Genomic DNA, 24,547 nt, shown 5'->3' with positions numbered 1-24,547 from the left:
GTGGGGCAGGGGTCAAGGGGTGTGGATAACAGGCTTGGCTTTCTTTTTTTCTTGAGGCTCACAGATTTTTTGAAAAATATCTTTTCATAAAGCTACTTAAGTCACTCCAGCTGCTGTTCAATGCAGCACAAAAGTGGGCTCCATGCTGCAGTGAAGAGTCTCCATTAACCCGGGGTAGCAACAGATGAAGTGGTTGCAGGGCTCAGGTTCGGCTTTCTACGTTCGCCACTAAGCAGGAAGATGACCTGAAAGTTAACCTAGCCCACGTGGGACTGGCAGTAACCTTCAGCCTTTGCCAGCGTTGGCCTTGGTTGCAGGAGAGCAGGAGCCTTGCAAGCTCCTGAAGTTCCCTTCTTCCTGTCTTCTCCCTGGGAAAATCCGGGCATGTTTTCTGAAACCAAATGAGGCCCCCTTGGCCTGAAGAAAGGGTTTCTGTGCGCTTCCTCTTCCCTTGAAGGGGGTCCAGGGAGGAATATGCCTCCCAGGGAAAGCAGCAATAGGTTTGTGCGCACACAGCAACCACCCCGTCCACCCAGGACCCGCCCGAGAGCGTTTGCTGCCTGCTGGTATGTGCCTCTTCCCACCTCCCCTGCAGCTAAAAGCTTGTCAGCCCGGAGAGGGTAGGCCAGTAATGGTGGGTGGGAGCCTCAGGGCCAAGGCTGGGAGAAGGAGGGAAGGTGGCTAGACTGAAACTTAGGTGGCTAGGCAGACAAGATCATGTCGGGGAGCTGTGACCCCAGCACTGGCCAGAGATCCCAGAGTCCTCACTCCTGGTCTGGGGACCGAACCTGCCGAACTGGGCCGCCCCGTCTCCCATACGCACTCCTTGCACCTGGAGCCCGACCTATCGGCTCGCGTCTCCGCCTCCTTGGCTTCACAATCTCGCTGCTTGTCCCACCCTACCTGGACCTAGTATTGGCTGCGAACGCGACTGCACCATCCTTCTTGCTCGGCTCCGGAAGGCGCCCCGGAAGCCATGGGTATGTGCAGAGGGTTTGGGTTAGCTCTTCTATGCAACTGCGTGGAAATAGCGATAAAAGCCTACACCACCACCCCGCTCTCCCGTTGTCCACACGGGGCCTGGGACTCGCGCCATGGCCAGTCGGCCCTGAATGGGGTCTTCTGAGCCGCGTGCCAGCGCCATCCTCCGCCCGCAGAGGTGCTGGTCCTGGCCGGATACAGCGCGCAGAAAAAGGACGAGCTGAGCCTGGCGCACGGGGACGTGGTCCGGCAGGTGTGCAATGGACCCGCACGGGGCTGGCTGCGTTGAGAGCTGGGGGGCCGTTGTGGCCTCTTCCCCGAGTGCCTGGTGCAGGTGAGGCCGGGCCGGAGGTCGGGCGGGGGGTGGGGTGGCTCTCAGCGCGCGCCCCCGGGAGCTGAGAGCCCCCCTGCCCGTGCGCTCATTCGTAGGAGATCCCTGAGACTCTCCGCGGCTCGGGGGAGGCGCCGAAACCGCGCTGTGCGCGCCGCCGAGGTGAGAGCCAGGGCGGTGGGCGAGTGCGCGCAGCCCCCCCAGCCCCACACCAGGTCTTTCCAGCTCGCCGAGACGGGCGCGGCTCTGGGCGGGACTGCGTGGCCTCTGTGCGTCCCGTGATTGGTTCTCGAGTACAATGCTCCGCCCTGGGGCGGGGCCTGGAGGTACAAGGGGGCGCTCGCGGCCCGCCCCTGCCCCCCTCAGAGGACTGGGGCTCGAGGCTCCAGCGACCTCCCTCTCGTCCGACCCCAGGTCACCCAGGCCGAATCTCCGGGCCGCCAAAGATGGTGCAAAGTGAACTTCAGCTACAGCCCGGAGCAGGCTGACGAGCTGAAGCTGCAAGCTGGGGAGATTGTGGAAGTGATAAAGGAGGTGAGGGGATGAGATGATGAGAGGGTTTGGGGGGAGATGATGGAGTATGTCTCCGGATGAGGGGACATGGGTGCAGTGAGGGTGTGGATGATGGGACTGATGAGGGGCACAGAAATGGGAAAGTGGGGGAGCAAGGGAGGAGAGGGGTCATCGGGCAGAATCGGGAGAGGGGGGTGAACCAGGGTTTAAGATGCCTAGGGAGCCCCTTGGGGCAGAACCAGATGCCCCTTCGTCCTCCCCCCTCCCCAGATTGAGGACGGCTGGTGGCTGGGGAAGAAGAACGGGCAGCTGGGAGCCCTCCCATCCAACTTTGTGGAGTTGCTGGACAGTGGGCCCCCAAGTGAGACCTGGACCCTGTGACCCCGTGAACCCCTGTGACCAGACTCTACAATCTTCAGTGACCCTCCCCAGTGGCCTGAACGTGTGATCCTCACATCTTGCCCCATCACCCGTTTGACCTCTCTCATGACCTAAACTGAATTAGCACCCGCCCCTAACCTCACTATCCGCCACCAGGCCTTGGTAACCCAGACATGCCTTCAATCAGCCTTGGTCCCCAGCAGGCTCCCAAGGTAAATTGGGTGGAGTGGGCAAAGAGGTGGTGAGTTCATCTTGGCTGGGAGGGGCGGGGGTGTTGGGGGGCTCAGCTTGTTCCTCGCCCTTCCCCCACTAGCTGAGCAGCCTGACCTATGACAGCCCTCCAGACTACCTGCGGACAGGTGAGCATCCAGCCAAAGGGTCCTTCAAATCCTCCTCCCCAAGCTACTCTGACTTGGGGGGAGGGGGAACCCAGCTAGACTGATGGAGGAGGGAGCCGATGAATGGTTTGGGGAGGGGGTTTGGCTTCAGTGAACTGACCTCCCTTCAGTCTCCCACCCTGAGACCTACAGGGTCCTGTTTGACTACCATCCCGAGGCCCCAGATGAGTTGGCGCTGCGGAGGGGGGACGAGGTGAAAGTACTGAGGAAGGTGTGAAAGGCACAGGGCAGGGGAGGGCACAGGGACGGGGGTGTTGAGAAGGGTGGGCTTGGGGAAGGAAGGAGCGTGGGGATCTGGCTCACCTCCCCACGGCATCTTGCTCTCCCAGACCACAGAGGATAAGGGCTGGTGGGAAGGAGAGTCTCAAGGCAGAAGAGGACTTTTCCCAGATAACTTTGTGCTCCCACCACCCCCAGTGAGTATGAAGCCAGGCACTCAGGTGGCAAGGGGCAGGCTACGCTGATCAAAGTTGGGGGTTGTGGCTCTCACGGGACACAGCTGGAGGGCCACCCACAAATGAGGGTGGACCTAGAAATGTGAGGGCTCCTCTTCAGATTCTGACACTTCTTTTCTGCATAGATCAAGAAGCTGGTCCCACGGAAAGTGGTATCCCGGGAATCAGGTGGGTGCCCGGGAAGCCTGGGATTGGGGGGGTGATCTCTGGGAGACGATCCACCAGTTCAGTTGCTCATAAACACCCATAGTTTCCCAGTGGTCCAGTACACCCTCTTAGGAGGTACCTCCCCATGGGACTGGTAGGAATGTATGTGGTCAGTGTTAGGAATGTGTCACTTTGTGTGTGTTAGTATGTTCCTGTTCTTCTCTCCAGAGAATGTGGCTGTCATTCTCATGAATGAATGTGTTTAGGTTTGTTTCATTTTGTAAGGAAATGTATGGATCAGTGTATCTGGGTCTTTGAGACTGTGTGTTCATGTATCTATTAAGTGTGTCAGTGAATAGTTCTGTTTATGCATCACTGTATTCGTGGGATGTGTCTTTAATTTATGTTTTAATGTAATATTTCACGTAATCAAAAACTGTACATAATATATGTGTTTTCAAACTTAATAATGAGTGCCCATGGTCTGTCACCCAAACCCAAGAACTAGAAATTGCTAGTGGTTTGTGTGCTCCTCTCTTTCCCTTCTGCTACTTCCCCCACATCAAAGGTAACCCTAACCACTACCCTGAATTTTGAATAATTCCCTTGAGTTTTTAAAGGTACTCAATTTGGTATGTGCCTAATTTATTTTTGTTTGTTTTTGAGGTCTATAAAAATGGCATCATATGTTTATGGTCTTCTGGGACTTGCTGTTTCCAATCAACATTATGTTTCTAAGATTCATCCATGTTGTGTGTAGATGCAGTTCATTTCTTTTTCTCTGCTGTATACTACTCCTTGTGAGACTGAACGCAAATTATGTATCTGGTCTATTCCTGATGTTGGACATTTTCGTTGTTTCTAGTTTTTATTTTTATTTTATTTTTTAATTCATTTATTGTTGTTTGCTAAAGCCAAGTAGAAGACGGCAATACTAGATGTTTAATATGTTTTAAACACAAACATTTGATAAGATACCAAGTGAAAAATGTACATTTATAAAACAGGAAACAGAAAATCTCCTTTATCTTTCCAATATAAACCAGTAGCCACTGCTGGCCCCAGGTCTGCCTCAAGCCTTCAGTCCCCTGGGAGCTGCTCTCTGGATATGGTGTGTGTTTTCAGGGAGTTGCCCAGCCTCTGGCAGCAGGACTCCTGTTGCAGGAGCTGAGTAGTAAAGACAAGAGGGGTTAGGAGGGCTGTGATGAGGTTGCAAGGCTGGAACCAGAAGCAGCAGGGCTCTAGCATTTACTATTACAAATAGTGCTGCCATAGACACTATCATGTGCCTGTCTTCCGGTGTGCAGGTATAATGTTTCTCTAGGATATAGTCCTAGGAGTGGCACTGCTAGAGTGTAGGATATGTAAATGTTCAGCTTTTATGAGGTCAAGTCACATTGGTTTCCAAAGGGATTGTACACTTTTACCGCTACACCATTGGTATATAAGAGATCAAACTGATCCAAGTCCTCTTCAACACTTGGTATTACCAGATTTCATTATTTTCGTGAATCTAGCACAAAATAGCATCCCATTGTGGACTTCATTTGTATTTCCCTGGTTAGTAATAATTGTTGAAGTTCTTTATATATTCTGAATTACATGTTATACATGTTATAGATACTTTCAGTTTGTGGCTTTTCTTCTTTTTTTTAATGAGGTTTTTGATGAATAAGAGTTCTAAATTAAAAAAATTTTTTGAAGTATAGTTGATTTACAATATTATATTAGTTTCAGGTGTACAACATAGTGATTCAAAATTTTTACAGCTTATACTCCATTTAAAGTTATTGCAGAATATTGACTATATTCCCTGTGCTGTATAATAAATCCTTGTAGCTTCTTTATTTATTTATATATCATTTTAAAAAATTAGATTCCACATATGAGTGATACCATATGATATTTGTCTTTCTCTGTTTGACTTACTTCGTTTAGTGTGATAATCTCTAGGTCCACCCATGTTGCTGCAAATGGCATTATTTCATTCTTTTTTATGGCTGAGTAATATTCCATTGTATATATGTACCACATCTTCTCTATCTGTTCCTCTGTCGATGGACATTTAGGTTGTCTCCATGTCCTGACTATTGTAAATAGTGCTGCAGTGAACATTGGGGTGCAGGTGTCTTTTTGAATTATGGTTTTCTCCAGATATATGCCCAGGAGTGGGATTGGTGGAATATATGGTAGTTCTATTTTTAGTTTTTTAAGGAACCTCCATACTGTCCTCCATAGTGGTTGTACCAACTTATATTCCCACCATGTAGCTTATTTGTTTGTTTGTTTGTTTTTTAAAATTTATTTTTATGTGGGATCCCTGACCAGGGATTGAACCCAGGACCACGGCAGTGAAAGCACCAAGTCCTAACCACTGGACTGCCAGGGAATTCCCATTAATTATTTTACACAAAGTAGTTTGTACCTTTTAATCCCCTACCCCTATCTTGCCCCACCTGCTTCCCTCTCCCCACAGGTAACCACTAGTTTGTTCTCTATGTCTATGAGTCTGTTTCTATTTTGTTATATTCATTTGTTTGTTTTGTTTTTTAGATCCTACATATAAGTGATAAGCACATGTAAGTGATAACATACAATATTTATCTGGGAGTTAATTTTAATGCAAACATATCAATCTTATCTTTAATAGTTAGCAGGTTTTTTCTTGTTTAAGTAATCCTTCCTGCCCCAAATTCAGAAAAACAGTCCATTTATATTTTCTTTAAAACTTTTAAAGTGTTGCTTTTCATTTGTAAATGCTTTTATCTATGCAGCATTGATTTTAATGAGTGATCTAATTATACTTTTTTCCATATGGACAGTCACTTGTTCTAGCACCATTTATTATTTCTGCATGTAGTTTTATTGTGTCATTTTAAAAATTAGATATCCTTTTTATTATTTTTACAGGACTATAGAAATGCACTGATTTTTGTATAGTGATTTTATAGACACCCATGGTGCTGATAATTTCAGTAATTTATCTGTAAATCCTTAATAGGTTTTCTATGAAGACTGTCATTTAATCTGTGAGTAATGACAGTTTGGCTCTCTCCTTTCCACATCTTATATCTTTTAATTTCATTTTCTTGTTTTACTCTAGTGGCTAGGATCGCAATACAATATTGAATAGAAGTAATGATGCTGAACATCATTACCATGCTCCTGATTTTAAATGGAATGCTTCAAACTTTTTCCCTTTAACAATGATGTTTGCTTAGATCTTTTGTAGGTATATTTTTGTCTGGTTAAGGAAGGTCTTTCTGTTTCTTTTGCTTAGAAATTTTATCAAGAATGGGTGTCCAGGGCTTCCCTGGTGGCGCAGTGGTTGAGAGTCCGCCTGTCAATGCAGGGGACACAGGTTCATGCCCCGGTCCGGGAAGATCCCACATGCTGCGGAGTGGCTGGGCCATGAGCCATGGCCGCTGAGCCTGCACGTCCAGAGCCTGTGCTCCGCAATGGGAGAGGCCACAACAGTGAGAGGGCCGCGTACCGCAAAAAAAAGAATGGGTGTCGAATTTTCTCAAATTGTTTATATGAATCTTTTGAAATTATTATATAGGTTTTCTTCTTTAATCTGTCAGTGTAATAAAGATATTTGTAGAATTTTCTAATATTAAGCCACCCTTGTATTCCTGGGATAAATTCAAATTGGTCATGGTTTATTATTTTTTCATATACTGTTGGGATACCTTCCCAGATTTTTTTCTTTTCCTTCAGATTTTTGCATTGGTTTTTACTGTCCTCATCTGATTATCAGTATTATACTGGCCCCATGAATGAGTTAAGGAATATGTTTTTTTGTTTTTAAAATATCTTTTAGATCTTACATAAGATGGGAATCATCTTTCCTTGAAAGCTGGTAAAACTTACTTGTACATTCATCTGGTCCTCTTTTCTTCCATTATGGGAAGATTTTAAACTACTTCAATTTCTTTATAGTTATAAGCAAGTCTGGCTTCTGGCTAAAATTCTTTCTTTCTTCCTTCCTCCCTCCCTCCCTCCCTCCCTCCCTTCCCTCCCTCTCTCCCTCTCTCTCTCTTTCTCTCTTTTTTTTTAAAAATGCATAGTGTTTTTAATATATATATATATTTTTAATTGGGGTATAGTTGTTTTACAATGTTGAGTTAGTTTCTACTGTACAGCACAGTGAACTAGAGTTCCCTGTGCTATACAGCAGGTTCTCATTAGTTCTCTATTTTATACATATTAGTGTATATATGTTAATCCCATTCTCCCAATTCATCCCACCCCCTCCTTTCCCCCCTTGGTGTCCATACGTTTGTTTTCTACATCTGTGTCTCTTTCTCTGCCTTGCAGACCGGTTCATCTGTACCATTTTTCTAGATTCCACAAATATGCGTTAATATACATTTGTATTTCTCTTTCTGACTTACTTCACTCTGTATGACAGTCTCTAGATGCATCCACGTCTCTACAAATGACCCAATTTCGCTCCTTTTTATGGCTGAGTATATATCCATTGTATATATGTGCCACATCTTTATCCATTTGTCTGTCGATGGGCATTTAGGTTGCTTCCATGACCTGGCTATTGTAAATAGTGCTGCAGTGAACATTGGGGTGCATGTGTCTTTTTGAATTATGGTTTTCTCTGGGTATATGCCCAGTAGTGGGATTGCTGGATCATATGGTAATTCTATTTTTAGTTTTTTTAAGGAACCTCCATACTGTTCTCCATAGTGGCTGTATCAACTTACATTCCCACCAACAGTGCAAGAGGGTTCCCTTTACTCCACAACCTCTCTAGCATTTGTTGTTTGTGGATTTTCTGATGATTCCCCTTGTAACTGGTGTGAGGTATTACCTCATTGTAGTTTTGATTTGCATTTCTCTAATAATTAGTGATGTTAAGCAGCTTTTCACGTGCTTCTCAGCCATGTGTATGTCTTCTTTGGAGAAATGTCTATTTAGGTCTTCTGCCCATTTTAGGATTGGGTTGTTTGTTTCTTTAATATTGAGCTGCATGAGCTGTTTATATATTTTGGAGATAATCCTTTGTCCGTTGATCCATTTGCAAATATTTTCTCCCATTCTGAGGGTTGTCTTTTCGTCTTGTTTTTCATTCCCTTTGCTGTGCAAAAGCTTTGAAGTTTCATTAGGCCCCATTTGTTTATTTTTGTTTTTATTTCCATTACTCTAGGAAGTGGATCAAAAAAGATCTTGCTGCGATTTCTGTCAAAGAATGTTGTTCCTATGTTTTCCTCTAAGAGTTTTATAGTGTCCGGTCTTACATTTAGGTCTCTAATCCATTTTGAGTTTATTTTTGTGTATGGTGTTAGGGAGTGTTCTAATTTCCTTCTTTTACATGTAGCTGTCCAGTTTTCCCAGCACCACTTATTGAAGAGACTGTCTTTTCTCCATTGTATATCCTTGCCTCCTTTGACATAGATTAGTTGACCATAGGTGCGTGGGTGTACCTCAGGGCTTTCTATCCTGTTCCATTGATCTATATCTCTGTTTTTGTGCCAGTACCATATTGTCTTGATTACTGTAGCTCTGTAGTACAGTCTGAAGTCAGGGAGTCTGATTCCTCCAGCTCCGTTTTTTCCCCTCAAGACTGCTTTGGCTATTCGGGGTCTTTTGTGTCTCCATACAAATTTTAAGACTTTTTGTTCTAGTTCCATAAAAAATGCCATTGGTAATTTGATAGGGATTGCATTGAATCTGTAGATTGCTTTGGGTAGTATAGGCATTTTCACAATATTGATTCTTCCAATCCAAGAACATGGTATATTTCTCCATCTGTTGGTATCATCTTTAATTTCTTTCATCAGTGTCTTATAGTTTTCTGCATACAGGTCTTTTGTCTCCCTAGGTAGGTTTATTCCTAGGTATTTTATTCTTTTTGTTGCAATGGTAAATGGGAGTGTTTCCTTAATTTCTCGTTCAGATTTTTCATCGTTAGTGTATAGGAATGCAAGAGATTTCTGTGCATTAATTTTGTATCCTGCAACTTTACCAAATTCATTGATTAGCTCTAGTAGTTTTCTGGTGGCATTTTTAGGATTCTCTATGTATAGTATCATGTCATCTGCAAACAGTGACAGTTTTACTTCTTCTTTTCCAATTTGTATTCCTTTTATTTCTTTTTCTTCTCTGATTGCCGTGGCTAGGACTTCCAAAACTATGTTGAATAATAGTGGTGAGAATGGACATCCTTGTCTTCTTCCTGGTCTTAGAGGAAATGCTTTCAGGTTTTCACCATTGAGAAATGTTTGCTGTGGGTTTGTCATATATGGCCTTTATTATGTTGAGGTAGGTTCCCTCTATGCCCACTTTCTGGAGAGTTTTTATCATAAATGGGTGTTGAATTTTGTCAAAAGCTTTTTCTGCATCTATTGAGATGATCATATGGTTTTTATTCTTCAATTTGTTAATATGGTATATCACATTGATTTGTGTACATTGAAGAATTCTTGCATCCCTGGGATAAATCCCACTTGATCATGGTGTATGATCCTTTTAATGTGTTGTTGGATTCTGTTTGCTAGTATTTTGTTGAGGATTTTTGAATCTATATTCATCAGTGATATTGGTCTGTAATTTTCTTTTCCTTTTTTTTTTTTGTGGTACGCGGGGCTCTCACTGCTGTGGCCTCTCCCATTGCGGAGCACAGGCTCTGGACGCGCAGGCTTAGCCGCCATGGCTCACAGGCCCAGCTGCTCCGCGGCATGTGGGATCTTCCCGGACCGGGGCACGAACCCGTGTCCCCTGCATCAGCAGGCAGACTCTCAACCACTGCGCCACCAGGGAAGCCCTGTAATTTTCTTTTTTTGTAGTATCTTTGTCTGGTTTTGGTATCAGGGTGGTGGTGGCCTCGTAGAATGAGTTTGGGAGTGTTCCTTCCTCTGCAATTTTTTGGAAGAGTTTGAGAAGGATGGGTGTTAGCTCTTCTCTAAATGTTAGATAGAATTCGCCTGTGAAGCCATCTAGTCCTGGACTTTTGTTTGTTGGAAGATTTTTATTCACAGTTTCAATTTCATTACTTGTGATTGGTCTGTTCATATTTTCTATTTCTTCCTGGTTCAGTCTTGGAAGGTTATACATTTCTAAGAATTTGTCCATTTCTTCCAGGTTGTCCATTTTATTGGCATAGAGTTGCTTGTAGTAGTCTCTTAGGATGCTTTGTATTTCTGCGGTGTCTGTTGTAACTTTTCCTTTTTCATTTCTAATTTTATTGATTTGAGTCGTCTCCCTCTTTTTCTTGATGAGCCTGGGTAATGGTTTATCAATTTCGTTTACCTTCTCAGAGAACCAGCTTTTAGTTTTATTGATCTTTGCTGTTGTTTTCTTTGTTTCTATTTCATTTATTTCTGCTTGATCTTTATGATTTCTTTCCTTCTGCTAACTTTGGATTTTGTTTGTTCTTCTTCCTCTAGTTACTTTAGGTGTAAGGTTAGATTGTTTATTTGAGATTTTTCTTGTTTCTTGACATAGGCTTGTATAGCTATAAACTTCCCTCTTAGAACTGCTTTTGCTGCATCCCATAGGTTTTGGATCGTCATGTTTTCATTGTCATTTATCTCTAGGTATTTTTTTATTTCCTCTTTGATTTCTTCAGTGATCTCTTGGTTATTTAGTAATGTATTGTTTAGCCTCCATGTGTTTGTGTCTTTTGTGTTTTTTTTTAAAATTTATTTATTTTATTTATGGCTGCGTCGGGTCTTTATTGCTGCACACAGGCTTTCTCTAGTTGTGGCGAGCGGGTTTCCCATTGTGGTGGCTTCTCTTGTTGTGGAGCACAGGCTCTAGGTGCACAGTCTTCACTAGTTGTGGTGTGCGGGCTGAGTAGTTGTGGTGCTTGGGCTTAGTTGCTCTGCGGCATGTGGGATCTTCCCTGAGCAGGGCTCGAACCCGTGTCCCCTGCATTGGCAGGTGGATTCTCAACCACTGAGCCACCAGGGAAGCCCTATGTTTTTTTTCCTGTAATTCATTTCTAATCTCATAGCGTTGTGGTCAGAAAAGATGCTTGACATGATTTCAATTTTCTTAAATTTACTGAGGCTTGCTTTGTGACCCAAGATGTGATCTATCCTGGAGAATGTTCCATGTGCACTTGAGAAGAAAGTGTAATCTGCTGTTTTTGGATGGAATGTCCTATAAATATCACTTAAATCTATCTGGTCTATTGTGTCATTTAAAGCTTCTGTTTCCTTATTTATTTTCATTTTGGATGATCTGTCCATTGGTGTAAGTGAGGTATTAAAGTCCCCCACTATTATTGTGTACTGTTGATTTCCTCTTTTATAGCTGTTAGCAGTTGCCTTATGTATTGAGGTGCTCCTGTGTTGGGTGCATATATATTTATAATTGTTATATCTTCTTCTTGGATTGATCCCTTGATCATTATGTAGTGTCCTTCCTTGTCTCTTGTAACATTCTTTATTTTATTTTATTTTATTTTTTATAAATTATTTATTTATTTTTGGCTGTGTTGGGTCTTCGTTTCTGTGCGAGGGCTTTCTCTAGTTGCGGTGAGCGGGGGCCACTCTTCATCGCGGTGCGCGGGCCTCTCACTTTCGCGGCCTCTCTTGTTGCGGAGCACAGGCTCCAGACGCGCAGGCTCAGTAGTTGTGGCTCACGGGCCCAGTCGCTCCGCGGCATGTGGGATCTTCCCAGACCAGGGCTCGAACCCGTGTCCCCTGCATTGGCAGGCAGATTCTCAACTACTGCACCACCAGGGAAGCCCACATTCTTTATTTTAAAGTCTATTTTATCTGATATGAGTATTGCTACTCCAGCTTTCTTTTGTTTTCCATTTGCATGGAATATCTTTTTACATCCCCTCACTTTCATTCTGTATGTGTCCCTAGGTCTGAAGTGGGTCTCTTGTAGACAGCATATATATGGGTCTTGTTTTTGTATCCATTCAGTGAGCCTTTGTCTTTTGGTTGGAGCCTTTAATCCATTCACGTTTAAGGTAATTATCGATTTGTATGTTCCTATGACCATTTTCTTAATTATTTTGGGTTTGTTTTTGTAGGTCCTTTTCTTCTCTTGTGTTTCCCACTTAGAGAAGTTCCTTTAGCATTTGTTGTAGAGCTGGTTTGGTGTGCTGAATTCTCTTAGCTTTTGCTTGTCTGTAAAGCTTTTGATTTCTCCATTGAATCTGAATGAGATCCTTGCCGGGTAGAGTAATCTTTGTTGTAGGTTCTTCCCTTTCATCACTTTGAGTATATCATGCCACTCCCTTCTGGCTTGTAGAGTTTCTGCTGAGAAATCTGCTGTTAACCTTATGGGAGTTCCCTTGTATGTTATTTGTCATTTTTCCCTTGCTGCTTTCAGTAATTTTTCTTTGTCTTTAATTTTTGCCAATTTGATTACTATGTGTCTTGGCGTGTTTCTCCTTGGGTTTCTCCTGTATGGGACTCGCTGCGCTTCCTGGACTTGGGTGGCTATTTCCTTTCCCACATTAGGGAAGTTTTCAACTGTAATCTTTTCAAATATTTTCTTGGGTCCTTTCTCTGTCTCTTCTCCTTCTGGGACCCCTATAATGTGAATGTTGTTGCATTTAATGTTGTCCCAGAGGTCTCTTGGGCTGTCTTCATTTCTTTTCATTCTTTTTTCTTTATTCTGTTCCACAGCAGTGAATTCCACCATTCTTTCTTCCAGGTCACTTATCCGTTCTTCTGCCTCAGTTATTCTGCTATTGATTCCTTCTAGTGTGATTTTCATTTCAGTTATTGTATTGTTCATCTCTGTTTGTTTGTTCTTTAATTCTTCTAGGTCTTTGTTAAACGTTTCTTGCATCTTCTCGATCTTTGCCTCCATTCTTTTTCCGAGGTCCTGGATCATCTTCACTATCATTATTCTGAATTCTTTTTCTGGAAGGTTGCCTATCTCCACTTCATTTAGTTGTTTTTCTGGGGTTTTATCTTGTTCCTTCATCTGGTACATAGCCCTCTGCCTTTTCATCTTGTCTATCTTTCTGTGAATGTGGTTTTTGTTCCACAGGCTGCAGGATTGTAGTTCTTCTTGCTTCTGCTGTCTGCCCTCTCACCTTTGTTTTTTTACTCTAGTTTGTCAGTCTTTTTCTTTGGTGATAAATTGATGAGTTTAGACTATATTAATCATAATTACTTTACAATATTTTTAAATGTTTATTTTCTCCTTTTTTTCTTATTTCACTTTTTTCATTAATTTAGAATTAGTACACTTTATTGTTATTATTTTAGTGGTTGTTCTTGAAATTTACCATGTATATTTAACTTAACAAGTCTAAATTCAAAGTCTTAACCTTTCTCCTGAACAAAATCTCCAACTATTATTTTTGAATTATTTCTCCTTTCAATCCTGTCAGTGTTTGCTTTATATATTTTGAGGCTTTGTTGTTAGGCACATGTATATTTGTCATTGTTATCCCTTCCTGATGTACTTACCTGTTTATCATTATAACCTCTTGCTCTTTGTCTTCAGTAATTTTTCTCATCTTGACGTTTGTTTTGTCTGATATTAATATATGGTTATTATTATAGTTACTATTTATGTGATATATCTTTCTCCAGTCTTTTACTGTCAACCTATTTGTGTCTTTGAATCTGTTGTCCACAGTATATAGCTGGATCTTGCTTTTTAAATTCAGTTTGACAATCTCTGCCTTTTATTGGGGTGTTTAGGTTAAGAGTTAGCAAATTATGGTCTGTGGGCCTAATCTGGCCTGCCATCTTTTTGGGGGAATGGGGGTTAACAGCTTTATTGAGATATATTGACATACCATACAATTCACTCATTTAAATGTACAATTCGGTGGTGTTTAGTAGAGTGAGTCATAGTTGTGCAACACCACCACAATCAATTTTAGAATGTTTTCGTCACCCACTGTACTCTTTAGCCATTACCCCACCAGTCTCCCCATTCTCCCCTCCTCATCCCAAGACAACCACTAATCTACTTTGTCTTGATAGATCTGCCTACATTTCATATACATGATATCATACAATATATGGTCTTCTTAATGGGCTTCTTTCACGTCAAATAATGTTTTCAGGGTTTATCCATTTTGTAGTATGTGTTGTACTTCATTCCTTTTTATTGCCCAGTAATATTCTATTGTATCACTTTTTCCATTCATTTGTTGATGGATATTTGGATTGTTTCTACTTTTTGGCTATGAACTTTATTAGTGTACAAGATTTTATGTGGACGTGTTTCCATTTCTCTTGGGTATATACCTATGAAAGGAATTGCTAGGTGATATGATAACTCTGGTTTAACTTTGGGAAGAACTGGCAGACTGTTTTCCAAAGTGGTTGCACCATTTTATATTCCTACCAACAGTGTATGAGGGCTCCAGTTTCTCCACATTCACACCAGTACTTGTTATTATCTGTCTTTTGATTGTAACCATCCTAGTGGGTATGAAATGCTATCTCATTGTGGTTTTGCTTTGCATTTCTTTGATAGCTAATGATGTTGAAAAAATCTATCTGAGTCCTTTGCCCATTTTTTAATTGGGTTGACTTTTTACTGTTGAGTTGTTGGAGTTCTTTATATTTTCTAGATAAAAGGCCCTTATCATATGTATGATTTGCTAATATTTTCCCCCGTTCTTTGGGTTGTCTTTTCACTTTCTTGATGCTGTCCTTTGTGCGCAAAAGTTTAAAATTTTGATGAAGTCCCACTGCCCTATTTTTTCTTTGGTTGCTTGTGCTTTTGGTGTCACATCAATGAAACCAATGCCAAATCCAAGGTTGCACCCCATATATTTTTTTTTAATGCAAATGGTCCTGAGAGATTAAACTGTTGATTTGATGCTTATTCATACACACGTATAAAGGACTGATGAGGAAGCCTTTCTTTTTTATAAATTTATTTATTTATTTAGGCTGTGCTGGGTCTTCATTTCTGTGTGAGGGCTTTCTCTAGTTGTGGCAAGTGGGGGCCACTCTTCATCGCGGTGCGTGGGCCTCTCATTGTCGCGGCCTCTCGTGTTGCAGAACACAAGCTCCAGACGCGCAGGCTCAGCAGCTGTGGCTCACGGGCCCAGTTGCTCCGCGGCATGTGGGATCCTCCCAGACCGGGGCCTGAACCCGTGTCCCCTACGCTGGCAGGCAGACTCTCAACCACTGCGCCACCAGGGAAGCCCTGCACCCCATATTGATTGAGTTCTCTTCAACCATGGCAGTAAAGCTGTTCATCCTCCACCTATCCCACCCTGCAGAACATCCACATGGACCAAGGCAGTAGGGGGTGGGGGAGGGATGGGAGCAGGTAAGAACACTGTCAAGCACAAGTGCTTCTCCAATTATTTTATGTCTTTGGTCAGTATCCAAGCACTGAAATCGTTGTTTTGCCATTTTTATCCAGCTTTATAGTTGCTGTATGGACAGAGTATTTAACCACCACCTACCTCACTCGGCCATAGTCAAACCCTGCTTCTATTACCTCTTCCTTTGAACATTGCTTTCAAATTTTCACTCCTTGTCTCATTCTACTTCTAGTTTACTAATTCTCTCTCTAGATTTTTATCTAGGTTTAATCTGCAGTTTAACCTACACATTGCATTTTATTTCATATATGCTATTTATCATCTCTAGTAGTACAGAATTCTTTTTATTTTTTTTCCCTGTAAAATCTTCCTGTTTATTCCTGATGGTCCTTTTGTTGCATGCTCATCCTTAATTTCTTCAAATATACTCTATGTAGCTATGCTGTGTTCTTTTCCTGACACTTCCAGTATCTGCTGTGTGTTGCGTCTGCTGACTCCTGCTCTCAGTGGCCTGCCCTCTCGTGTGTTTTAGGATCTTTGTGTATGATCTCAGTGTGGGGGAGTTCTGTACACCTCTGTAGGGGAAAAGTTCTTCCAGCGAGGACTCGCTTTTACTTCTGCTAGTAGCCAGAGGGCACCAACCACCGGAGACCACTTCCGCCGTCTGGAAGAAGGTGGTGCAAGGCTCTCGCTGCTGTCTGGCTACCGAGCTCTGGGCCTGTGATGAGCCAAAGGAGCAGAACATGGGGCACCTGCTCCTCATCACTGGCCCCAGGCTCTGTAGCCGCAAAGTCGTGCTGCCCTCTCACTTCCTTTCTGGCCCCAGTTCCTCCCTTTTTTGTGGGCTTCTCCTACCTCTTTTATGTCCAACAGTGCCTTAAAATTGTATTCTAAGCAGGATATAATTGCTCTCTAGCGGGAGGCCCCCACAGAGCACCTGACCAGCCACACTACAAGAAGCAGGAGTCAAAGTTAACATTTGCTGAGCTTTGACTATATGGCAGACGCTAAGCACCTCACGTGGATTAAGTCACTCAAACCTCACAACAGCCCTATGTGTATTCTTGTTATCCATGTTTTATGGGTGAGGACATGAGGGCACAGAAAGGTTAAATTACCAACCAAGTTCTCACACAACCGGTGAGTAATAGAGCAGGAATTCCAAGTCTGCTGTCTGGCTATAGGATCCATGCTCTCGCCACTGCGACCCACAGTCAGGGGATTTTGTTTGTATCTGTGTGTGATAGTGTGTGTGCAAGTCAATTTCAGCATGTGTGCATGTGCCAGAGTAGCTGTTCCTGTGTCCGTGGATATGAATGTCACTTGTGTGACTGCCTTCAGATGCTCACTCTGATGTCGCCTTCTCAGGACCATCTCATTTAAAATCATACATTCCCCTGCTTATTCATCCTCTGTACTACTAATAAATCCCTAACACACTACACAGTTTACTCCTTTTGTTTACGTCTGCTTCCCCAGTAGAACATGAGCTCATTCTGGCTGCTGTGGGGAGAGCACACCGTAAGCAGGGTGGGTGCAGCCCAAGCCCAGGTTGGAGGCTGCTGCGACAGTCCTAGTGAAGACGGTGTGACTCGATCTAGAGTGCTTAGTGGTGGAGGTGGGGATGAGTGGCTGGATTCAGGATGTGTTTAGAGCAGACAGGACTCGCTGATGGTTTGCATGTGCAGCATACGGAAATAAAGGCGTCAGGGAGGACTCCTCAGTTTGTCGTCTGAGTGAGTGGGCGAGATGGGGAGCAGTGGCAGAGGGGCAGATTCTGAGGGCAAGGAGGTTGGGAAGCAAGAGTTTAGTTCTGGCTATGGTAAGTGTGTGATGCTAAGTTAAGTGGAAATATTGAGAGGGCTGTTGGGTATGAGTCTGGAGTTCAGAGAAGAGGAAGGGGCTAGAGATGAAAATTTAGGAGCTGTTGGCTTATTGATGATAATAAAACCCGTAAGACTGGGTGAGATCTCTCAGGGAGTAGATGTGATAGAGAAGACAGAGAAGGGAGTGTGGGCTGGAAGGGGGAAGGACGTTGCCTTGGTCCAGGAAGGAGAAGCGTCTGAACCAGCCATGGGCACTAAGCCGAGTACAGGTCTTTGAAAAGCACAGATTAAAAACTGGCAGGATTTGGACCCATCTCCCCACGAAGCCTTCCCTGACAACTCTTTGGGGTGCTCCCATGGTCAATGTCCCCAGAGCTCCCAGGAGGCAGGGTCCAATATAATTCATCTCCTGTCACTAGTCCCCTGTGCACAGCACAGTGACTCTTAGATGAATGGATGAGTGAACAAATGCCCCACTCCCCTCTCCCCTCCCAGCTCCTATTAAGGAACCCAAAAAGATGATGCCCAGAACAGCCCTCCCTACGGTCAAGAAGCTGGTGACAGCCCCGACTGGGCCAAGCAAAGCCAAGTAAGGAGCAGGGTGGCGGAGGGGGAAAGAGGAGGGTACGGAAGAAATGCTGCTCCCTGCCCCCATCCCCGGTTCTGATGGAGAAATGTTTCAGCCCATCTTGGACACCCAGCGGAGACAGTCAGAAGCGCCCTTCCCGAAACTGCAGTAAGTGTCAATGCCTCCCTGCAGTGGGGTGAGGCCTGGGGTGTTGTGCTGAGGGACAGAGATGGGGAGAGGCTTGGGGTCCAAGTAGGCCCGGGCCCCTGAGGGTCTGCTCTCACAGGCTCCAGCAGCAGTTTCCTCAGTGGGTGTCCAGGCCAGAGTGGCAGAAAGCGAGCCCAAACCCAGGCTTCACAGCAACACTCTGCAGCCGGTCAGGTGAGAGGCCTAAGACATGGGAGAGTGGGGATCTTGGGCAGAGTCTGGTTCTCAGGGGTGTGGTGTGAAGGATCCCAGGCCAAGGGGAACCAGACTCAAACTGTCCAGGTACCCAGCCCTCGGCTGCGACCTCACCCCCATCCCCACAGGGCGAAGAGCAGAGCAGCCTTACAAAGGCCCCTCGTGTGAATAAAACCCCAACTCTGGACAAGACCCCCGGCCTAGAGAAGACCCCATCTCCGGATAAGGCCGGCAGCCCAGAGAAGACCTCATCTCTGGACAATGCCCGCAGCCCGGAGAAGACCTTGTCTCCAGATAAGGCCCCCACTCCAGAGGAATCCCTAACTTCAGATAAGGTCCCTATCCTAGAGGAGACCTCAACGCTGGAGGACAAAGTTCCCAGACCAGACAGGGTCTTTTCTGTGCATGAGGTCCCGGTCCCAGAAGTCCCACCTGGTCCAAAGATGGCCCCTCCTGGGGACGAGGCCCACACCCTAGGAAAGGTCTTGACCACCAAACAGGTGCTCTCTGAAGAGGCCTCCACCCGAGACAACACTCAGTTCCATCACTTCTCTCCGGAGGAAGCCCTGCTAAACGCCAGGTCTCTTGGGGCCAGTGGGGCTCAATCCCAAGAGGAGGTTCACATGCCAGAGGAGCATCCCCTCTGCACGGTGAAACGTCCCCTGGATAAGAGGGACAGCTCCCCTCTCCAGTCCGAGTCCGCGTCCAAGTCAGGGTCTACGCCTGCCCTTGAGAAGGCCCACCTCCGGGAAGAGGCTACCACTCTCCTGGAGTAGGCACCAGCGAAGGATGAGGCTACCCCCAAAGAGGAGGTGTCCCCCGAAGAGGTATCCCCTGCTCAGAAGAATCCACATCCTATCGTGCTGACTCCAGAGCCCCAAATGACTCCCACCCTCCACCCCTCGGCCCCGCAAAATCTCACAGATAGCAAAAGTGACAGAGACGACATGATGAGGATAAAGGACGAGGTGGAGGCTTTAAGGAGGTCGCTGGAGCTGATGGGGGTGCAGCTGGAGTAAGTGGGGAGGGGTGCGGGGAGGGGAGGAGAGGGGTGCGGGCTCTAGGCCTGCCCGGCCCACCCCTTCCCCTCGGTCTCCCGTCCGCAGAAAGAAGCTGACTGACATCTGGGAGGAGCTGAAGAGCGAGAGAGAGAAGCGCGTGTTGCTGGAGGTGGGCGGGGTGCGGGTCCCCTGCGGGGCGGGGGTGGGGTGGGGTGGGGTGGGTGGCTGGCACTCCCCAGACGCCCTCTCTCCACTAGGTTCAGATGACACGGAGGACCCAGGAGTCCCGGAACCTGGGCTCCATCCACGCGCAGACGCAGACGCAGACGCACTGAGGGTGGGCCCGGGAGGGACTACGGCGGGACCTGGAGTGAAGTCGGGCTCCGGCCACCCACGTCCTTGCACACGATTTTGGGAAACGCAAGAAAGTAAACTCTGCCGTGTACGCGCGCCACGCCTCCCTGGTCCCTGCAGGGCGGGATCTGCGCGGCGGGGCGGGGCTGGCGTTCTGCGCTCCCGTCCCTCCGCTTTCCTGGCAGCCGCTCCTGGGCACATCTGGCCAACATGTGGCTTCCATTACCGTTCCCAAGGCCTGCGCATGGCTATTTTTATCCACCGGATGGCGAGGGGGGAGGGTGTCTCCTTCGGACGCTAGTCCCCGCGCTGGAGAAATGGCCGGCAGGAGGGGCCCAGGAGGGGTCGGGCCTCTGCCCGGGGGCCGGATTCCAGAATCCAGCTGTGCGCCAGGGGAGGGCTTTCCAGCCCGGAACCCTCCCAGTTGCCTTCACTGTCCGCTCTGGAACGCAGTGACACACGAACTCCACAGGCCAGCTCAGGCACCCCAGGTTACATTGGGCCTAATAGCGCCTGAGCGTCAAGGTTAGGGTTCCGAGGCCTTGTGTGCGTGCGCGCGCGTGTGTGTGTGATTGCAATGATGCAGAAAACTAGGGCATTTGTAGGGACAGGGGCAACGTGTACCCGGGCGTTTGACGGTAAGGAATGCAGTTGTAAGGAATGCGGTTGATTTTTGTGTGTGCGCCTGTGGTGAGGCGGTGGAGTGTGGGTGCAGGAGTGTGTTTTTGCCATGTGTGAACTGAACGCAAGCATGTGTGCTGAGGCGTCGGGTGGGTGGAAGGAGGTGGTCAGCCTGGTAAAGGGGTCTCAGCCCTGGGGCCCCCTGCATGGCAAGAGCTTGGGAGTCATTGGGGGAAGGATAACAGAGGGAGACTGAGTCACTGAGAATGCAGCTTTCATTGGTCACGTCACCTCTTAACCGTCCCCCAGAGAGGGGATGGGGACCCTGCGTCCTGCCCTACCCCCAGGGCCTTCTGGCTGGACGGGGGAAGGGTGTCTCCCAGGGGACGGGAATCCAGGCCCAACAGCACCAGGGGAGCCGTGGGGGCGGGGCCTCCATAGCACCGTGGGCAGGGGCAGTCCAAAGGTCCTGGGGCAGCTCGAAGCCCCTGTGCATATCCAGTACGCTCTGGGGGCCGGTCAGTAATAGTGCATGCGGCCCAGGGTGCCCGTGCCCGTGGGGCTGGGCCCCAGCGTGCCGGTGCCCAGCAGGTCTGGCTGTCCAGTGCGCCAGATCTCCCGCAGGATCCGTTCCCGCTCCTCTAGCCGCTGCGCCCGCTCCAGCTCCTCCGCCGAAGTGAAGACGTTGACGCTCAGGGGCCCGTCGGGCTCCGCGGACACCTCGGGGCCCGGCCGAGTCACCGTATCCTCGTCGTCGTCGTCGTCGTCGTCGTCGGCCTCCAGGGTGCTGCTGCGGGGGTCCCGGCGCGGAGTGGGCCCTCGGGGCCGCGGGCGGGGTGCACAGGAGATGCTGATGACTAGTAGGCACAGGGTGAGCAGCAGGCCAAAGCAGACACCCAGCACGAAGTAGAGGCCGAAGCTCTCGGGGTTAGCTGGGGGTCAGAGGGCAGAAGTCACGGAGGGGGCCTGGCGCGTGGGAGTCATCCCATCTCTAAAAGACTCCAGGTTCTAAGTTTGGGGGGCAAGGACAGTACCCTCTATTTGAGGGACCTTAGGTAGCCGCCATCGGGAAGTCGGGGGAGTGGGGGGCGGTTTGGGAGTAAGTGACTGGTTAAGGGTGGTTACAGTGGCAGGGGCGTGGAGGAGGGGAGGGAAGGGGTGGAGTGAGGTCTGAGGAGGCAGGGAGGGGTCCAGGTCCCGGGGTCTGCCCTCACCGCGGATGTGTGCGTAGGCCGCCAGGCTGTTGCTGAGCAACTCCATGTCCCTTCGGGGGGCATCCATGCTTCTCTGGGGGAGCAGCTCCCCTGTCAGCCTGGGAGGTCAGCAAGGTCAGACCCTTCTCCCCCTCTGGAGCCGACCCTGACCCCGCTTTCTCCTCGGGGCAGCTCTGCTCCCTGGAAGGGCAGCCCCAGCCAGGCTCCACCCTGGAGAGACCGGCTTCCTAACTTCGTTGCCGACCTGGGCCCTGGCTGGGGGACCCTTCCTCTGGGCGCAGACGCCCCAACACCTGAGGGTCGGGGGAGTGAGCCGCAGGAGGCTCCGTCCCCTGGTGGGTTCCCCAAACGAGGCCCGCTTTCGCCGTCCGGGAATCGGGATGGAGGAGAGAGACGCGGGCGCCTTCCTTACTCCCTGGGCGGGCTCCGGGAAGGGAAGCCGCCTCCCGCTCCCATCCCGCCCGCCCGGCGGGGACCCCCGGGCCCGGAGGCCCGGGCTCACTCACCGTCAGCGCCCCGCTTCCCCGCTGCCCGGCCCCGGCGCGTCCGGCGGCCGCAGACACCCGGGGCCCGGCCGCTCCCGCCCCGTCCGGTCCCGGTCACCTGCCCGCCCGGCTCGGATCCCAGGCCGCGGCAGCGCGGGCCGGACAAGGGCCGATGGACCAGCCGGCGGAAAGTTTCCTCCGAGGAAAGAGGAGGGACTGGGCGGGGCGGGGCGGGGGAGGCGGGGAGGAAAAGGGCCGGGAGAGGAAGGGGAGAGGAGGGCTGCAGGGAGGAGGGGTGGGGTGGGGCCGAGGCCTGAGGGGCCGTCTGCTCCCCGACAGGAAACCGCTGGGGAGGCCGGTTGCAGGAACCCGCCCCCAGGCTGCTAATAACAACAATAATAATGAGGATGGAGTTCTCCCTAGGTGCCAGGCAGTGTTAAATCCTTTACAATATTTTTTCATTTAATCCTAACAACCCTATAACGTGGGGACCATTATCCCCACTTGACAGATGAGTCAACTGAGTCACAGAGGGATTGAATAACTTAACCCAGACGGTCAGGATTTGAATCCACTGTTCTCTGACCATGGGCTCCTAACCCCTTCCCTAAACCTTGCTCTTCCTCCCAGGAGGCCCCCTCACCCAGGGAAAACTGCCCCTTTCCCTAGCTCAGATTCCAACCCTCCCCCAGACCCTCAGCCACAATCCAGGGCCGGGGCTCTCATCCCCTCCTCCCAGGGCCCAGGCAGTGAGTGTGGCCAGCTGGCCCAGCTCTGGTCACGCAGGGTTAATGAATGTTGGACTCTGGCTTCAAGCCAGGCCCAGGCCAGCCTTGCAGAACCGAGCCCGGGGCCTCCGCTGGCCCCTGTGCTCTTCTGCACCCAGGCAGAGGTGTGTTTGGTTCTGGGCTAAACCTGCTGGTGCACGTGCACGCATTTCCACGCAGGCTCAGGGCTTGTGCCTGCAGTGTGTGTGTGATCAGCATGCAGCCGGGTCTTCTTCCTGCCCAGACTCCCAGACCCCCGCTTTTGGGCCCCCCTTCCTGCGCTGAGATGGGGTGAGGGGGAGGCCTTCTTGGCAGGAGCCTTAGAGAGGAGGAGGGAAGGAAGGGGGAGAGGAAATTGCAGACATAGCTGAAGGCACAGCCTGAGGCCTGTGGGCCAGTGACCCCCTTCTCTGTCCAGGCTGGAGACCCCCCACTCCCAGTCCTGAGACTGGGTTCAAGCAGAGGGCAGATCTGGTTAGGGAAGCAACTAGGATGACTCCCACGGGGAGGGGAAGGGACTCTTGATGTCTCTGTGACTGTTTAGTCTGTTTTGTGAGCATGTGTGGAGGTGTTTCTACCCATATTCGTATATTTGTGTGTCTATCTTCGTGTTGTATCTGCTTGAGCATTTTTGTGGGGTGGGTATGTCTGTGTATAAATCCATTCAGCCACTAGTCAACAAATGCTAACTGGTCTGCTTAGCACTTCCTGGTAATGGGGCTCAGCAGTAAACAGAACAGACACAAATGTTTGCCCTCTTGGAACTGACGCTAAGGCGGAGAGACAGTACGGGAAGAAGATGGTCTTGGGTGCTCCTAAGTGCTCAGAGGGTGATGGAGTGGGGAAGGGTGATGAGGAACACCTGGGGCAGCTCTCACAGGTGACACGGGGCAGAGGCTTGAATCCAGAAGAGTGGGCAGCTGTGCCAGGATCCGGAGGAGAGCGCCAGGGCAGGAAAGAGGCCGAGGGCCCTGAGGTAGGAGCGTCTGGGGGCACCTCTCCTGGGGCAGCGAGGCACGGGGACGGGTGATGGGGTGATTGTGAAGGGGCCGGTGCGCCTGCGGAGGAGCTTGGATGTTATCGCAAGTGTGCTTGGGGCCCCTGGAGAGTTTCCGTTGCGGCCCCTGGAGAGTTTCCATCAGGACGGCGTCATGGTTCTGTGATGCACTTCGGAGAGGTCCCCCTGGGGGCTCAGGGTAGGATGGGGCCGCAGGGGAAGAATGGAAGCGGGGAGAACAGTGAGCAGGCTGGCAGCCATCCAGGCCAGCAGTGGCCGAGGGCTTGGACCAGGATGGCCAGCGGAGGAGGTGAGCCAGGCTGAGATTCTGAAGGGAGTGGCAGCAGGACTCCCTGGATTGCATGAGGATGTGAGGGAAGCAGGAATGTAGGACAGCTGCTTGGTATTGGGCCTGAGCACCTGAGGAAAGGTCAGGTGGGGAGCAGGATTTAGGGATCCAAGTTTCACTTCAGGTGGTTAGATTTGAGAGGTCCGTAAGTATCTGGGTGGAGCCGTCAGACACGCAGGCGCAGTCCGGAGGAGTCTGGCCTTGGGAGTGTGTTTGCGAGTCCTCAACACAAGGTGGATTGAACACCGGGGAGTGGCTGAGGTCACCCAGGGGACAGGAGAGAAGAGAGTTCTGGATGCTGTACTGCAGGTCTCCTGCAGGAGGCGTCAGCCGGGAGAGACCGGGGAGGTGAGAGGAAGACTTGGCCAGGACTGCAAGGGGAAGCTGAGGCTGGAATCTGACCACTGGCTGTGGGTTTCCATGGGTTGCACTGTGTTGGATGCCTGCCCGTCCACATGGACATCAGTGTGTGCGGCGGCTGTGCGTGTATAACTGACCCTGAGTGTGAGGATGCTGTGCGTCGGT

The 24,547-nt window shown here is 48.6% G+C and overlaps 2 protein-coding genes across 3 annotated transcripts; one reads left to right on the top strand and one right to left on the bottom strand.

Moving 5' to 3' along the window:
• The first annotated feature begins 489 nt into the window (after positions 1-489).
• On the top strand, positions 490-19,819 carry SH3D21 (SH3 domain containing 21). The gene is given in 16 exon segments (XM_049697850.1): positions 490-980; positions 1,158-1,315; positions 1,411-1,474; positions 1,727-1,846; positions 2,096-2,186; positions 2,363-2,418; positions 2,520-2,565; positions 2,715-2,815; positions 2,934-3,020; positions 3,185-3,227; positions 17,760-17,853; positions 17,948-18,000; positions 18,119-18,213; positions 18,363-19,249; positions 19,341-19,404; positions 19,493-19,819. Coding segments are annotated over 15 exon segments (1,953 nt in total). The 5' UTR covers positions 490-980; positions 1,158-1,241; the 3' UTR covers positions 19,571-19,819.
• Positions 19,820-20,467: 648 nt separating this feature from the next.
• EVA1B (eva-1 homolog B) lies at positions 20,468-22,187 on the bottom strand. Of its 2 annotated transcripts, XM_004266454.3 has the most exons (3): positions 21,931-22,187; positions 21,425-21,522; positions 20,468-21,142 (listed from the first exon to the last, which is right to left on the bottom strand). In XM_004266454.3, the coding sequence occupies exons 2-3, from the start codon at positions 21,489-21,491 to the stop codon at positions 20,730-20,732; spliced, it is 480 nt and encodes a 159-aa protein (XP_004266502.1). In that variant the 5' UTR covers positions 21,492-21,522; positions 21,931-22,187; the 3' UTR covers positions 20,468-20,729. The 2 variants fall into 2 exon arrangements, with proteins under 2 accessions (XP_004266502.1, XP_033278031.1); XM_033422140.2 differs by lacking the exon at positions 21,931-22,187 and having other exon boundaries at positions 21,425-21,909.
• Between the last annotated feature and the right edge of the window lie 2,360 nt (positions 22,188-24,547).

This window comes from Orcinus orca, chromosome 1, assembly GCF_937001465.1.
Source record: "Orcinus orca chromosome 1, mOrcOrc1.1, whole genome shotgun sequence".
In the NCBI taxonomy this organism is placed as follows: domain Eukaryota; kingdom Metazoa; phylum Chordata; class Mammalia; order Artiodactyla; family Delphinidae; genus Orcinus; species Orcinus orca.
The sequence above is the reverse complement of the archived record's forward strand: the minus strand, read 5'-3'. Positions and strand labels throughout refer to the sequence as shown.